A 15,218-nucleotide genomic window follows, 5' to 3' on the forward strand; every position below is an offset into this window, starting at 1 on the left:
TTTTGATATGGTAATACAATTGAATTGTATATTTATCATCAAACAATTCATTAATTGAGCACAATGTGGCTCAACACAAAATTCATAAAATATTTCCCTGGTATGTGGAGCTGGGAAGTACACACCTTTTAGTTTTCATGTAAAGACAGCACAGTTTTAAATAATTTAAACTTATTGTCATCATGGAAATAATGAAAATTATTTCAGCAGATATAATAAAATATATTAACTACATATATTGAGAGGTAAGTGGCAATGTGGTAGCTCAGCAGTTAAAAAGTTGGGCTTGTTGTCTGGAAAGCTGGCAGCTCAGGTTCAAGACCTGAGCGCTACATGATGGGTTGAGTTTCCAACCTCATCCCAGATCCTGCCAACCTAGCAGTTTGAAAGCATGCAAATGCGAGTAGATACATATGTACCATTTCGGTGGGAAAGTAACAGCACTCCATGATGTCATGCTGGCCAAATGACCATGGAAATGTCTTCAGACAGAACTGGCTCAATGGCCTTGAAACAGAGATGAGCACTGTCCCCTATTGTCAGCAATGACTAGTGGTATAAAATCTGCAGGGACTCCTTTACTTTTACTTATTAAATGATAGAACATGCTTTGATTTCAACTCCAAGTGATTTACTGGATATGTCTATGCAGTTTTCTTGGCAAATTTCTATTAAGGGAGCTGCGAGGGAAGCACCCTCTCTCCAATTCTCCCTTGCAACCTGTATTGTTCCAGAAAGTGAGTATGACTTATTTCAAAAGATCTAATAAATAGATGACAGGATTTTTCCTCTAAAGTAGAAAGTTTCTAATTTGTAAATTACTGCCATGATCAAGATTTAAAAAGAAGAAAAGGAAGCATATTCAAGATAGTTATTCATAAACTATTATATTTAAAGGGGATATACATACAAGAGGTATTCAGGATATATAAGATAATACTGCAATATTATGATTTGTACTGCAATCCTGAATGTACCTATTTAGTAATGAGCCCAATTAAATTTAACAAACATGCATATAGAATTGCAGACTTACTCATCTTTTGAGGGTCAGCGTTTATTCATTAATTAATCCAACTCCAAGATAAACAAATCTCTACGTAAACTATTACGTATTATAAAAAAGTAAAATCTTCTTTAATTATTTTATCTGTGATAAAAGCTCACTAAAATTATGACAGAAGTAATTAGTAATGCTTAACAATAAACCTGCTTAAGGCAACAATCAGTATTTTCTTTAATTCATGCAATCAAGCACATTTTACAGAGCTTGTTTTTGTTAAGGAAAAAACATCACTTAAAGAATGTTTTCTCTTAAAGGTCAATACAAAGTCACAGAATAAACCTTTACTTGATGGAGGAGTAATTGAAGACAGAATGTAATGTTATACTATTTATGAAATTACTACTTTTCAAGTACAGGTTATGTTCTAGTGCTGAAGGCCAGGATCTAAAAAGCTACAGATGTCAACCAGCAGGCTGAGCCTAATGGAATACTTAATGTTTTCTTCCCGCAACACTACAGTAGTGGCGAAAATTAATCCAAGACATTTTGTTGTCTAAGCTAAAGAATAAGAGAATATCGTCTCCCCTTCCATGTATAAAATTGAATAAGAAATGTTTGTTAGCAATGATTGTGGGATATTCTTTCCATTGTAGCAGAAAGTAACATTTTAATTTATGAAGTGCAGGAAGATTGTTTGGTTCTTAGGTGTTTCTTCAAAACCTCATTTTTCATCATCTATCTTTTAAGAGTATGTATCATCCCTACTGATGGTAAGGGTGACTTTCTCTCTGTATGGCAGGGTTTCTTGCCATATCACACATTGCTTTTGATTAAAAAAATATAAACAACATTTACAAGGTGGCATCAGATTGGAGATTTGTTTTTGTCAGTATAAAGGACTTCTAACCTCAAGTCCCAGAATAAAAAGCAAAAGCAAAGAGTTATAAGAGACACACTGTTTCTATTTTTTTTTTTACATGAATCAGCACAAACAACATTACCACCAGTAACAACTGTCAAAAATTGCCTACCATCTAAGGAAAAACAACTGGGGAGAGATGCTATCCAGTCATTATCAACCCATAACAACACTTCTCAAGTTGGACAAGAAAATATGCTTACATTAATGAAAAGCAATTTCTGTTAAATATGGTAAGTTGTTCTGGCTAATTTGGACTGACAGTGTCTACACATTAGTGCAATGTAATAATAATACAAACTTTAATATATTCAGCATCGAGGGACAGATCAAAGTTCTCAGCAGATGGCTGCACACAGCTCTCAGAGCTCAAGTGAATAACTTGACAGCATAAGTTCATGATGAGTCTGACATGCCTACTGGCAGATCATCTTTTGTTCAGAAAAAAAATACTTTCAGGAAAACTTTACAAGCTATTTTAATAGTACCCTATATGGTTAGTGGAGGATATTTTGAAATCTTATTGCACTGTGCCATAGTAAACATTGTAAACAGAGTCTAACTCTATAGAATTCTCTATATTATGAATACAGAACTATTGGAATTTGAGGCACATTCACCACTTGGACCATCATGGGAATTTACTGCGATTTCATGTCATCTTGCCAGATCAGTAGACATACTCTGAATTAAATTTACTTCTTTTAAAAATTGCTAAGAGTCAATGTGGATAACCTTAATTATCTCACATGTGTGTTTTAGATCAGTTCAGTTCAGTTCGGGGAAAGATTTCCTATTAGGCTGAATACAAAATATAGCTATATTCTGGTGTTTCTCCACTAAAAGAGGTCACCGGTGATACTTCAAATGATACGGAGGCAAAATCTTTGGTATTAACTTAATAATACTGATGTAGGCATTCTTCAAAATTGTGTGAAGTGTTATGTGATCAGCCTTCACAAGTATAATATATGGTCCTCAATGAAGATGTTTGTTTGTTTTTCATGTTTCTAGAATGTTCATCTCTCTGTAAAGTATGGAGAGAGATGTTTTCTTTCCAGTGTATATGTGTGTGGAAAGGATGACGAGGAAGGCAAGGAGGGTCAGTAGAGAAGGCACATGAGAAAAGCTTTTACAAAGCCTTGTCAGTTCTCTAAACATAAATACTTACCTGATTAAAATGTTTCAATTTGTCAATTAAATGACCTATCTGTGGATCCAACCCTCTGACTATCAGCTCTGGATTATTCATTTGGGCTTTCAATCCATTTGTAACCACTCTGCTTGTATAACTGTAACAGAAAAAAAGAAAGGAAAGACTGACATTAATGAAATACCTTTAACTATGGGAAAACAGAATTCTCAGACATCTATGAATAATGTCTTTTGATGGATTTTTGTTTCAGTGAAACAGGAGCTTCTTTAACAATCTAAGGGAGAAAGATTAAGTGCCCTTCTGCCATTGAATAAATTATGTTTTATCCTTGCATATAAATTTTACTAGTACCTGAATTGGTAGGATGGTGATATCTTTGTTAGAGCTAGGCACTCATAAAACAGTTGTTTTGTTGTTAACATTTAAAGAATTTTAAATAAATCCAAAGAACATAATTTTATCCAGTTGGCTGAAGCAGTGGTGGGAATCAAATATGTGAACAACCGGTTCTCTGTGTAGATGCCGCTTCTGGAAATCCATTCTGGGCCTGGGCAACAAAAAATTAGCTACCGGTTCTGCCGAACTGGTATGAACTGGCTGAATCCCACCACTAGGCTGAACCCAATTTGTTGAAACTAAAACAATTAATACCTGAGATTGGTTTGGGACTTTTTAAAATAGCCGTTAGTTATTCATAAGTTTTATCTTCCAGAGAAAATCATAGAAAAGAAATAAACTTTCTAAATTGCTGCATTGTTCTTATAAAATAACTTGTGAGATCTTCTAAATTATGTTATGGTAAATTTCCACTCATCTATGATTTATTTACTGATAATCTATATTAATGATTTAATAACACAAATGAAATCAACTAACTGTTTAAATGTTAAGGCTATAGAGAAAAATTCCATGAAGAAGGCACATATTATTCTACGTTCATTGTCCCAGGATGCCTTGTCTAAACGTCTCTAATTTCAATTTGCTTTTTGTAATGGACTTTACTTGAAGGCATCTTCCAAATTTCATTAGAAGGCACCATTTAAAGGAAAGGATCTGGATTGTGCCTACCCTATCTAATCTGATAGAGCAGGCAGATTATAGGAAAGAACCTGTATTAACCTGAATCAGTCCATTTTTCCATCTACAACATAGTCGGCAATTACTGGCAATAGCTCTCTAGAGTTTTGCACAATATATTTTCTCAGCCTTACCTGGAAACTTTGCTTTATTACTAAGATATACCATCTCCCCACTCTAAAGTGAAACTAGAAGAAGTGATATATTGTAGACATTTCAAAAATTTAACATATGGAAGTAAAATACTCCAAAGCATTATGAACTCAGTTCTTATGGTGGGAAACGACTTCCTTGCCTAAGTTTAAATTGAAAAACCTTGCCTGTAAGAGAATCATACAGTACAGTATGCACTTCAATTTAAGAGGAAGCAGAAACTGATCAGACATTGATGAAAAAAATGGTATGACATATTAGGTTTACTGCAACAGTGAAAATGAAGAGCAAAAATAATTTCAAATAATAAAGAAATGGAAATGGAAAGTTATTTTTTAAAAGTTGAAACTTCACTGAAAAAACAGTCTTAATCTAGTCAAGTCTAGTCACATTAAACTCATTTAAACTCATTAAAATATTTCTACAGCAATATTAAGTTTAACATTATTCAAGCCATCAGTTAACTTCAATCCTAGCAAATATGTCCCAGTTTCATGCTATAAATTGCTTTTGCTGTCTATAATTTACCTTTATTTGATAAGATCGGTCAAGATGTGTTAATCCTTGTCATTTCGCATGCAAGTATTGCTATCTTTTCTAATATTGATCCAAGACAAAGTTTATGTGTCTTTAGTTTTGTCTTACACACAATAAAGAAGAAGACAAAATTTGAAAATAATGAATTGGTTAGGTTGAAATTATTGACTATGGTACAGAATCTGTAAGTCGCTTGTAATTTACCACCTTGAGGTAAAGTGCTCATACCATAAATTGAGGCACAAAGGACCATATAGGCTTACATTTGAGCATGTGTGAGTGTTGCAGATTGGAAATAAATTATATATTCAGTCTGTATGCATATAAATTCTACTTTTAAAAAATTCAGATTCAGCTAATTTCTAAAAGTGATATGAGGCCGAAATATCCTTTTCCAACTTGTCCATTTTTGTTCTCACCATGTAATAGCTTAGAATAATGATCAGAGCATAATATCAAGACCCAATCAGGCCTTGTTTTTTTAAAAAAGGTAAACAAATCAAAAATAATGTCCTTAAAAGTTAGTAAATCATTTAAGAGGACTCACTAATTTTCCAAATCAATGAACCCATGAGAAATTTTCAATATTTGGTAATACAAATCCTAATTAATTATGCATCTTTGACTAGATCTGCATCAATGTTTGCATATTATTTAGACAATACCATATTGCATGTCTCCATGTAATTATTTTTGCCTGGCTGAACTAATTTTAAGGGGACCAGAATATCATATATACTTTGTTTTACCAACATATTTCTTCTGTCTGGTATAAAGCAGAGTTTAGGCAGGTTTCCCATGGAGCCATGCCACTCATCAAGAACTCCAAGAGATGTAATCAAATTGTAATTTTTAATGTAACAGAAAGAGTAAATTGAAAAAGTCATGACATATAGCAATTAACTATAATTTTAACTAAATTTAAATTAAGGGTAAATGCAGTCAGATCAGATTTAATTTCTTTCTCAATCCCACCTCCAGCTTTTTGGAGTACTGTCCTACTCAGAGACCAAGTACAGAAAGTCCTTGGAAAGAGTTATATAAAGGAATGTGCAACTGAATTTGTCTGCTGTAAAAAAATTAAAACAAAACTAAAGATTAGGGTTCTTAAAAACAAAGCAATATTAGAGAAGCATCAGGGACACTTATAATTTGAAGGTGTTATGCTATCATTGCTAAATAGAGGAGCTGTTCTCTAAACAGAAATTTTTAGAATTCATTACTATATCCCTAGACTCTGTTTAGTAATCTAGTCATTCATAAAAACTAAATATAGAATAATAACATTTTACTACACACAAACACACATATCAATTGCCACTGATCCATGTATTATAATAATTCATCATTAAGTTATCAGTTTTCTTTATATGCTGTACAATTATTACAAATATTATTTAGTAGTCTTTTATTAATCATCACACTACAACGCCCCACTTTTACCTTCAACAAGTAAGCATCAAGATGGGAGGCACAATTGTTTTTCTTAGTTTTTCTAAGTTTTACTAAGATTTTTTTTAAAGAATAATTCCTAACGTGTTGATTTGAATTACAAGGAAAAGCATAGATATGTTAGAATTTTTATTCCTTACCAAGTTTGCTTCTGAGCTAGAATAAAAAAAAACCAGGCAGTTGCATGAATTAAGTTCTTTATTTTTCACCCAAAAGCAATAAAACAAGATGTAAGAGGGGTGACTGCAAAGATCCCTTCCACCCAGCACAGCTTATATATTTTACAATTAGCCCCTCCTATAGAATACCACTCCCTTGTCCAGTTACCCATTTCCCATCTCAACAATATTCCATATAAGGAAATTCCTTTCTTCCTTACAAAGACCTTTTCTGAGAATGGATTTATCTAAAGAGAAGCTATGTACACCTTATCTCACTTCCCTGGCCTATAAATAGTGGAAAATAAAAAGGCAGACAAATTCTTGAAATAAAATATGTTTCGAAGTCTTAATAAAAATATGCTCCAATAAAATATTTTAACACTATAGTCCACAACATGTTCTAGCAGGTATTTTATAGAACTCTAAAAGGTGTAATTACTATTTCATCCTGAACCAGAAGAATGTTGTTTGAGACAAGTTCAACAGAGCAGCATTGTTTCCTTCATGCTGGGCGCTCTTTCAAAGCTACGAAAAAGGCTGTCCATCTTTTTCTCAACATATGCAGACTCCCATATTTAAATCCCTTCAAGCTTTTTTTCATGGAGGTTCGGCTATTGTCTGCAGAGACTGCTTTGGAATCAGTAATCTGAAGACTGTTACCCTGAGATATGTATAATTAAGGTCTTTAAGATAATAGCTTTAAAGTACTCATGGGAAAATAGTAAACGTAAGCAAAGCAAGTAGGCTATAAAAAAGAAAAAAGAAACCTTGTACTATCCTGGCTACCTTTACAACAAAAAGCTAAACTAGCAAGCATAGTTTGAACAAAGATACTTTTGGAAAAATAATAGTCTTATGCATTGCAGAATGTATAGTATTTACATATTCTGAGAGAGAGGGAGAGAGGGAGAAACAGGAAAGAGAGAGAAAATATGTATGTGTGTGTGTCTGCATTGTGTGTGTATATATAATTTATAATTATAAATAATCATTTATATCATTGATTTCCTGGAACAATTAAAATGGAAAGCCATATTCTAAATATAACCCAATTCTCTTTTATGAAGAGTTCAAATGCTGAGTTGGAAAGTCCATATATCAGTTTGACAATTTGTTAGAGTCTGCCGATTGTAATTGTTATGGTATTATTTTGGCCTCCAGTGGTTGTAGGTTGTACATCTAGCCACATAGTAAAAAAACAGGAGCAGGGACCATTTTTTTCAGTTTCCCTCACTCTTTTATGAAGGGTTTGTTTTTTTAAAGGTTCAAATATAATTGGTAACTTTTTTATTGACTGGAGCAGTGATCTATGAAAACAGATGCTGAAATGCCTTTAGTCTTTAAGATGCTACTGCTACAACATACTAATATTTCTATTTCTTTAGAATAAGGAGCGTGAAAAATTCATTTTGAAATTCTTAGACAGATAGACACTAGTGGTATTTGAAAAGAATAAAACTGAAGTAAAATTCCATTACAGCAGACTGATGGGTTTTTTCAGCAGAGAAACAGGAAAGTTTCCAAATATTTTTGTATAGATTATCTGGTTCATAAAATTTATCTACAATGTAGCCTATCTATAAAAATGAAGGAAATATGTTGAAGTAATTGGGTCATTTATAGAAAATGTATGTGTTGATCTGCAATATATATATATATATATATATGTTTTCTGAGGTTTTCACGGGTGTTTATATGTGAGTCTTTGGTCATTCGGGTTTTCTCCCGTGTAAGATTAGAAGTGTCATAGCGACGTTTCGATGAAATCACATTCATCATCATCAGGCTGATGATGATGAATGTGATTTCATCGAAACGTCGCTACAACATATTTCCTTCATTTTTATAGATAGGCTACATTGTAGATAAATTTTATGAACCAGATAATCTATACAAAAATATTTGGAAACTTTCCTGTTTCTCTGCTGAAAAAACCCATCAGTCTGCTGTAATGGGATTTTACTTCAGTTTTATTCTTTATTCTTATATATATAAAGGAACAGTATATGGATCAAAAGGAAAGGAAACATCAAGAAAATAGTGGTTGGATGGAGGTGATGAGATCAATTCCATTATATTACCTTCATGCTCGTTTTTGCATGTAGACTTATAGAATATAATACTCTCTAGAGCTATTGTATACAGGAATGAAAATAACTTCTTTTCTCTGTGTATCTAGCTCTCAAATTATCAGCAACTGTAAAAATAAGATTAAACTATTGAATGCCTTCCAAGTAAATGTAGAGATTAAAGGGGGAAAATAGCACTTTGAATTGGACCTGGAAGCAAACTGGCAACCAATGCAAGAAGCAGAAATGTAATGTGTGTTTTTTCAGGGGCACACATAACTGCCTGTGCTATTGCATTTTGCACTAGTTTAAGCTTCCACACACTCTTCAAAGGTAGCCTCAGGTAGTGTGCATTACAAGAGATGATTAGGATATGAATAACTGGGTGTGCAGAGCTCCTGATTCAGGGTGACATTGCATTGTGCTGGTTCTCTTCCTTCTTCAGTCAATACCAGTCTGTGTTGATCAGGACTGAGAGATCCCTTCCTTAGTCATTACCTATGTGAGTTGCTGAAGGGTTTAATGCATTCTCCATTGGGGGAATTCATCCATTGCCATGAGATGTGGTATCATCAATATGCTGATGATGCTCAAGCATATCTTTCTGTCCATGGCAAATTAAGCAATGCTGTAGATGTCATGTCCTAGTGCTTGGAGACTATAAGGTTTGGATGGGAAACAACAAGCTTCAAATGAACCACAGGAAGACTGAGTGGCACTGGATTTTTAGGGTTTCCAGATTACTAAGTTTTGCAAAGGTTCTCCTGGTCTCTTCCTTCAGCAGGAGTTATGAGTCTGGAAGGACAGACAGATTGTGAGCTAGGTCTGTCTGGGCAGTGCCACCTAATCCATATCAAAGATGGTACAGTCCAAAAGGGCTCAGATCACCCAAAACGTTTTCTTGAGAACAAGGGAAAATGTACAATAGTATTTCAGTAGTATTTAGGAGACACTACACAGTGTCTCCCAAAGATTCACTATGCAGGTTTTTTCTCTGCAGTTGTGGAGAGCTTCCTTGGATGACATGATTTAAAATTCTTACTTCCTACTATACAAAATGTTTTTGGATAGCACATTTCTATAACAGTTGTTCTAAAGTACAAAGTCATTGTTAGCTGAACAGATAAAAATCATATTCAAAATTGAGTAATCTAATCAAATTGATCATTTGAGTCTTGGAATTAATAGCAAACTATGATGTCCTAGAATGGACAGAAAATATTAAGATTAAAATGACCCTGTGTCATTTTAAAATGACCCTGGATCTCAGGCATATGAACTGCTAAGATAATAGAATAAATCAGCAGTGACTTCAGCACTTCCACAATAATACGAATTTGGCCATCTAAAATCAGAAATCAAATCAGCTGGGATACTATATATTTTACTAGTGCAATCTTCAAGAGATGGATCACAGATCCATAAAACTCAGCTAGCATCCCTACGGATTTTGTTTTCTACATGTTTTCTATAATTTTAAGATATCTAGATTTAATAAATTCTGGAATACAAACAAACAGAAATTATCAAAGCTCATTTCTTCCCTTAGCATGTGATAAATGTAAGATAGTCAGTAGCATCTTTTCATCTCTAGGATATACAACAGTAACTTTAGGAAACATTTAAAAACCAGATTCTATAGAAGACATTATTTTCCACAGCTTTGTAAGTGGCTTGTTTTACCACCACCGCTTCCCTTTTAAAGGAAGGTCAAATAAATGAACGCATATACTATGAAAAATCTGAAAAAGGGATGATTTAGGAAGTCAATTTATCAAGCCAACATTTTTCAATCTTTTTGCTGATATTGGTGAAGATTTATGGCTGATTATCATTGCCCTCCTTCTGCAGAAGACTCGTATTCCCGGGGTTATGGTTTCAGAGTTTGCTGTCATAGATGTAACTTATGACACAAATTTAGCATTGTGTATTCATTGCAAAACTAGACTGAACAGATATCATTTTTTTAAAAATATATCTGAAAGCTCTACATTGAAGACATTTTGCAATATTGAAAAAAATCCTTTTGAAAATACATAAAATGAAATTTGCTTGTGCATAATTACCAGTATTTTTTTATGATATTGGTCATCCCTTACCAAGTACATCCCTTACCATAAAAGTGTTACTTTTGGTGTAAGACAGTAAATAATACAGAGGTAGAACATCTGCTCTGCATTTTAAAAAAAGGTCATACATCCCATTTCCAGCATTTTTGAAAGCTACTGTCAATGTTGGACTGGATGGATAGGTTTAATTCAGTATAAGGCAGTTTTTAGGTGGTGCCTAAGTAATATAGTTAGAATTTTAGTACAGTTCTTTAATATTATTAAGCAGAAATGCATTAAAGATTATTTCCTGAATTCTATGAAAAAAATGTACAACATAAATTCTTTATATTTAGATATAAGTTCAGGATATTCAAAATGTTTAGAACAAACATTCTGAACATATTACATTAAACAATATAAAATAACATGTATAATTTCTGGCCTATTGAAAACATGTTCCTTTCTTGGTAAAAAAAAAAGATACAATTCAAGCCAAAGAAATAAAGATGTTAAATGAAAAATCAACATCTTCATAAACACTTGAAATTCTTTTATGCTTGTCAAAAACGATGGCTATGTTTTTTTGTCTTATGCAATCACTCTTTTGTGAAGGGTGAGAGGCATCTTCATTATATCAGATTTGAAGTAAGATTAGATTTTATTTACTCAATATTTTAATTTTTTTTCTCAACCATCTGTTACCATTCCAAACTTAGGTCATCCAGAATATAGTTTATTCCAATTATTGTTTTTGTGGTTCTGCAGCAGCAATGGAAAACATGCCACCCACTGCCTAATCTGTACAGTTCTTAGATGAAACAAATAGAACTTTGGCAACTGTGACTTGCCCTCACACTCAAACAAAGGGTAAAGAGGGATATAATACAGGAGGGAAGAGATTTCTCAGTGTTTTCACTTTGGGCTTGTCCATCAGGACTTTGGGCTTCCTTGCTGCTAGCAACAAGTTGCAGCTTGAAGAAACAAGACTTCTAACTGAAAAAAAAATTCTCCTAATGTATAACTAATGTTATCAATAGTTAATTGTACGCTTCAACAAATGCAGTGGATGAAATAGTCAATTGTGTTACATATGCACCCTTGTCCAAATGCATGTGGTTATATATGCATGCTCTGAAAATAAAATATAGCTCTACGTCCCATTCAGGTATTGATTTCTAAAGTGGAATTAAACCCTGAAGAATGACAGATCTAGTAATGCAACCTAATAAAGCTGAAAACACTTCCAGACAGCAAAAGCAAAGCAAGATAAGGATTGCATTTACAAATAACAAAAAAAAATATAATGTCTGAATAGGGACAATGAGGCAGTATAAGATCTGAGAGTATATTAACAGATCTAAACCCTCATTCATAAAAGCCAAAACTGGGGAAGTTGTGCTTCAAATCTGTATAAAATTCAGTGATGACCAATTGACCTATTCACTGACAGGCATTAGTATATATCCTGAATAGAAGAAGTGATGGTGAGGTGCATTCGTCATGACTGAGAAAGTAAGCATCTGATTTATGATGCATATGTGATCTGCTTACTAGATAAAGCAGAATCCACAGTCGCATTCAAATGGGATTGATGGACTCAAGGCTGGTAATGCAAACAGCTCTTCACACAAAGACTATTAACTGAGACCATTCATAACTACATGATGGCTGCTACTGCAAAAGCCTTTTAAGAAATTTATAATATGCAAATCATTTGGTTAAGAACTGGGGATCTAAATGAACTTTATAGATGCAGAAGCAAATTACCTCTCAGTACTAGATACTGGGGATAAACTAGATGACCTCCAAGGTCCCTTCCAACTTTACTACTACTACTACTACTACTACTACTACTACTACTACTATTATTATTATTATTATTATTATTGCTACTACTATGAGAGATGCTGAGTTCTGAAAGATGAGACTGTTTGTCCATCTAGCCCCAAATTATCTTATTAGCAGCTCTGTGATATCTATCATCATCTGATCCCTAATTCTTTTTATTGTACATGCCAAATATTGAACATAAGGTACATGCACTTTACCATTGAAGTTCATACCTTGGTGCTTATATGATTTTTTTTATGACATCTCTCTTGGTGCTTATGTGGGCTTCCTATGATATCTCTCTAGCAATTATAAGGCAGGTATAGTTAGATTGACCTTTGTCCGACCAACAAGACAACATTTCTATTAGGTGAGTGCCTGCAGCCCTGAAATCAAATTGCAGTCAGCAGAAAAGACAGCTTTCATTGGAGAATTGAAACAATAAGTAGTCAGCTTTTAAGCTCACATCCTGGGAATGCAACGTGTGCAGAATTGTGTCATTATTCTTTAGACCATTTCTCATTAAGGAGAACAATTTCCATTCTACCCATCCAAGTTCTCCATATGTTACAGGCTTCTTTGTTGGCTCTTGCCCTGTCCATCAATGTAATTATTATCAAAATTTAATGGACTTCAGGTAGACATTGATATTCAGCAATATAATGATCTGTAATCTATTTTTCCAAAGAATACTAGATGAAACCTCAGTGAAAGCTTTCCTTTGAATTTATGATGTAAATTGAAGAAATTGCTTATGGGGAATAGGAAAAAAATAAATCAATGTTTTTATTGGTTGTATTTTGAATGTTCACATCAACAGAGAAAGTGAAAACCTATGAGAAATTTGCTGATATTCACATGAACCCAGCACAGAAGCTAAGCATAGCAGATAATCAAATTATATGACTAATCCTTTATTATAGTTACAGAAAACTGGACAGTCAAAATTAGACCTAAACTTGTATAAATAGAATAAATACAATATTTTTGAGAACTACACAGATTGCATTTTTGTGAATGTTACACAAAAGCATCATTTCAGTTACAAATCTATCAGCAAGTTACCTTGTTCCTGTTGATGAGAATTGCGTTTCTGTTCATTGTAGCCAGAAGGCCAAATCTCTGATATGCTTCTATTAGAAGATTCCAGGTCTGCAATTTTATCTCTGAAACAGCTGCGTGGAGCCTCACTGTCCTTGTGAAGCTTGATAAAAGTCCAAGTACCTGGGCTAATGGAACTGAATCTAAAATGGTAGCTATATGCCAGCTCCTGCAATGAATGCATTAAGATTAAATACTATTCCAAGGTATGTCTGAAATTTCTCCCTCCCTAGGCCTGTTTTCTGCAAGATCAAGGGATGTACTGTATAAATGTGGAAAAAGATTTTTAAAAGGCAACATTTCAACTGAAGAACTGAGTTAATATTTTATTTGGGCAATGTCTGGAGAAATAGCATATCAAGCCTCTTCATTAAGCATAATAATTAGCAAGCTCAAATGTATTTTTGCAGTAAGAAGATTTACTTATACATAGTTCAATAAAAAGGGCAGAATGTTACTATTCTATGGTGCCTGAACTACAAGCAATATTCCAAGCTTGCCAAATGCTGCTGCAAACACAACTCATCATGCTTAGCAAACTAACATATATACTCCCATCAGCCAAAGTTATGGCTGACATCAGCATTAGCTCCCATGTTTAGTGGGTTTTCCACTGCACTACTATTTATTTCTATTTAAATAAAATCTGAATTCTATCCAGTATATTTTTAGCCAAACTTTTCACAGTACTGTGAGTTTTCACAGCATTGTGTATGGGGAAAGATTTACCTTGTAGTAAGAATGGAATATAAACCTGAAATGTGTTGGGCCAAGTGCCCAGATAAGCAGAGGAAGCAATAATAATTTAGGAGATAAAAACCTCCTGCTGCATACTGTTGCATTGGGTTCTATAAAGGAACCAGGGCATGATGTTTTCATTGGTCTTCTTAGATTGATCAAGATGATATGATATGCTATATAGTATAATACAGGTAAACCTGTGTGTGTGTGTGTGTGTGTTTATGTGTGTACGTATGTATGCCTGCATATCTGATATAGACACAGGTTTATCATATACACATATTACAATATTGATATTACATATTACAATTTAAAATTCCACTTGTTTGAATCTGTATCTCTTTAAAGTAAAGTAGCTCATGATGCAGGCATTTTAAATGACTCCTTTTGCTAGAATGAATTTCCTCCCTATGAGAATTAAAGTCCCACAATTGTTTTCACTAAAGTCTCAAAGTGCCCTATCTGTGATAAGCAGCAGTAATTAATCTCCCAGCTGTAGCATAAAAAGAGTGGAAATGAAAAGTCTTTTATTGGCACTCTCATTATTTAATGATAATTAAACTCCAGAGTCCTGTAACTGCCCCTAATTTTATTTTACAAATATCAGTCGGAGCCATTGCTCTTCCTACAGCTGTCTTACAAATCTGTTGCCAAGCCCAAATTGAAATGGGGCACAAAAACACACATACTCTGGACACATCTGAAAACATTAGCGTTTATCGCCCCTATTTGCTGCCCTTCAGATCCACCTTGAATACTGAACACTTGTGGTCCTATCTATCTGGGTTAAAAAGTCTTAAGTTATTTAATTATTTCAGTTATGATAAGCCATGCAATTCTACAAGGGCTTAGTTATGGTCCTGCAGCCACCATTGAATATTTCAATTACAAAAGCAGTAAAGCAATCTGTACTGCATTTAAAGTTGCAATTCTGAAATCATGTTATGATTTCCAGTGATGAATTT

General features: G+C 33.7%; 1 protein-coding gene across 1 annotated transcript in view; it reads right to left on the bottom strand.

The window, feature by feature from the left end:
• LOC107293037 (glypican-5-like) overlaps window positions 1-15,218 on the bottom strand; it is a 222,156-nt gene that overhangs the window by 48,971 nt on the left and 157,967 nt on the right. The window contains exon 7 of the mRNA XM_015822166.2: window positions 3,097-3,217. Within this exon, the coding sequence (XP_015677652.2) occupies window positions 3,097-3,217 (121 nt within the window). The remainder of the gene's footprint in view (window positions 1-3,096; window positions 3,218-15,218) is intronic.

This window comes from Protobothrops mucrosquamatus, unplaced genomic scaffold, assembly GCF_001527695.2.
Source record: "Protobothrops mucrosquamatus isolate PMUCROS unplaced genomic scaffold, P.Mucros_1.0 scaffold1484, whole genome shotgun sequence".
Classification (NCBI taxonomy): Eukaryota; Metazoa; Chordata; class Lepidosauria; order Squamata; family Viperidae; genus Protobothrops; species Protobothrops mucrosquamatus.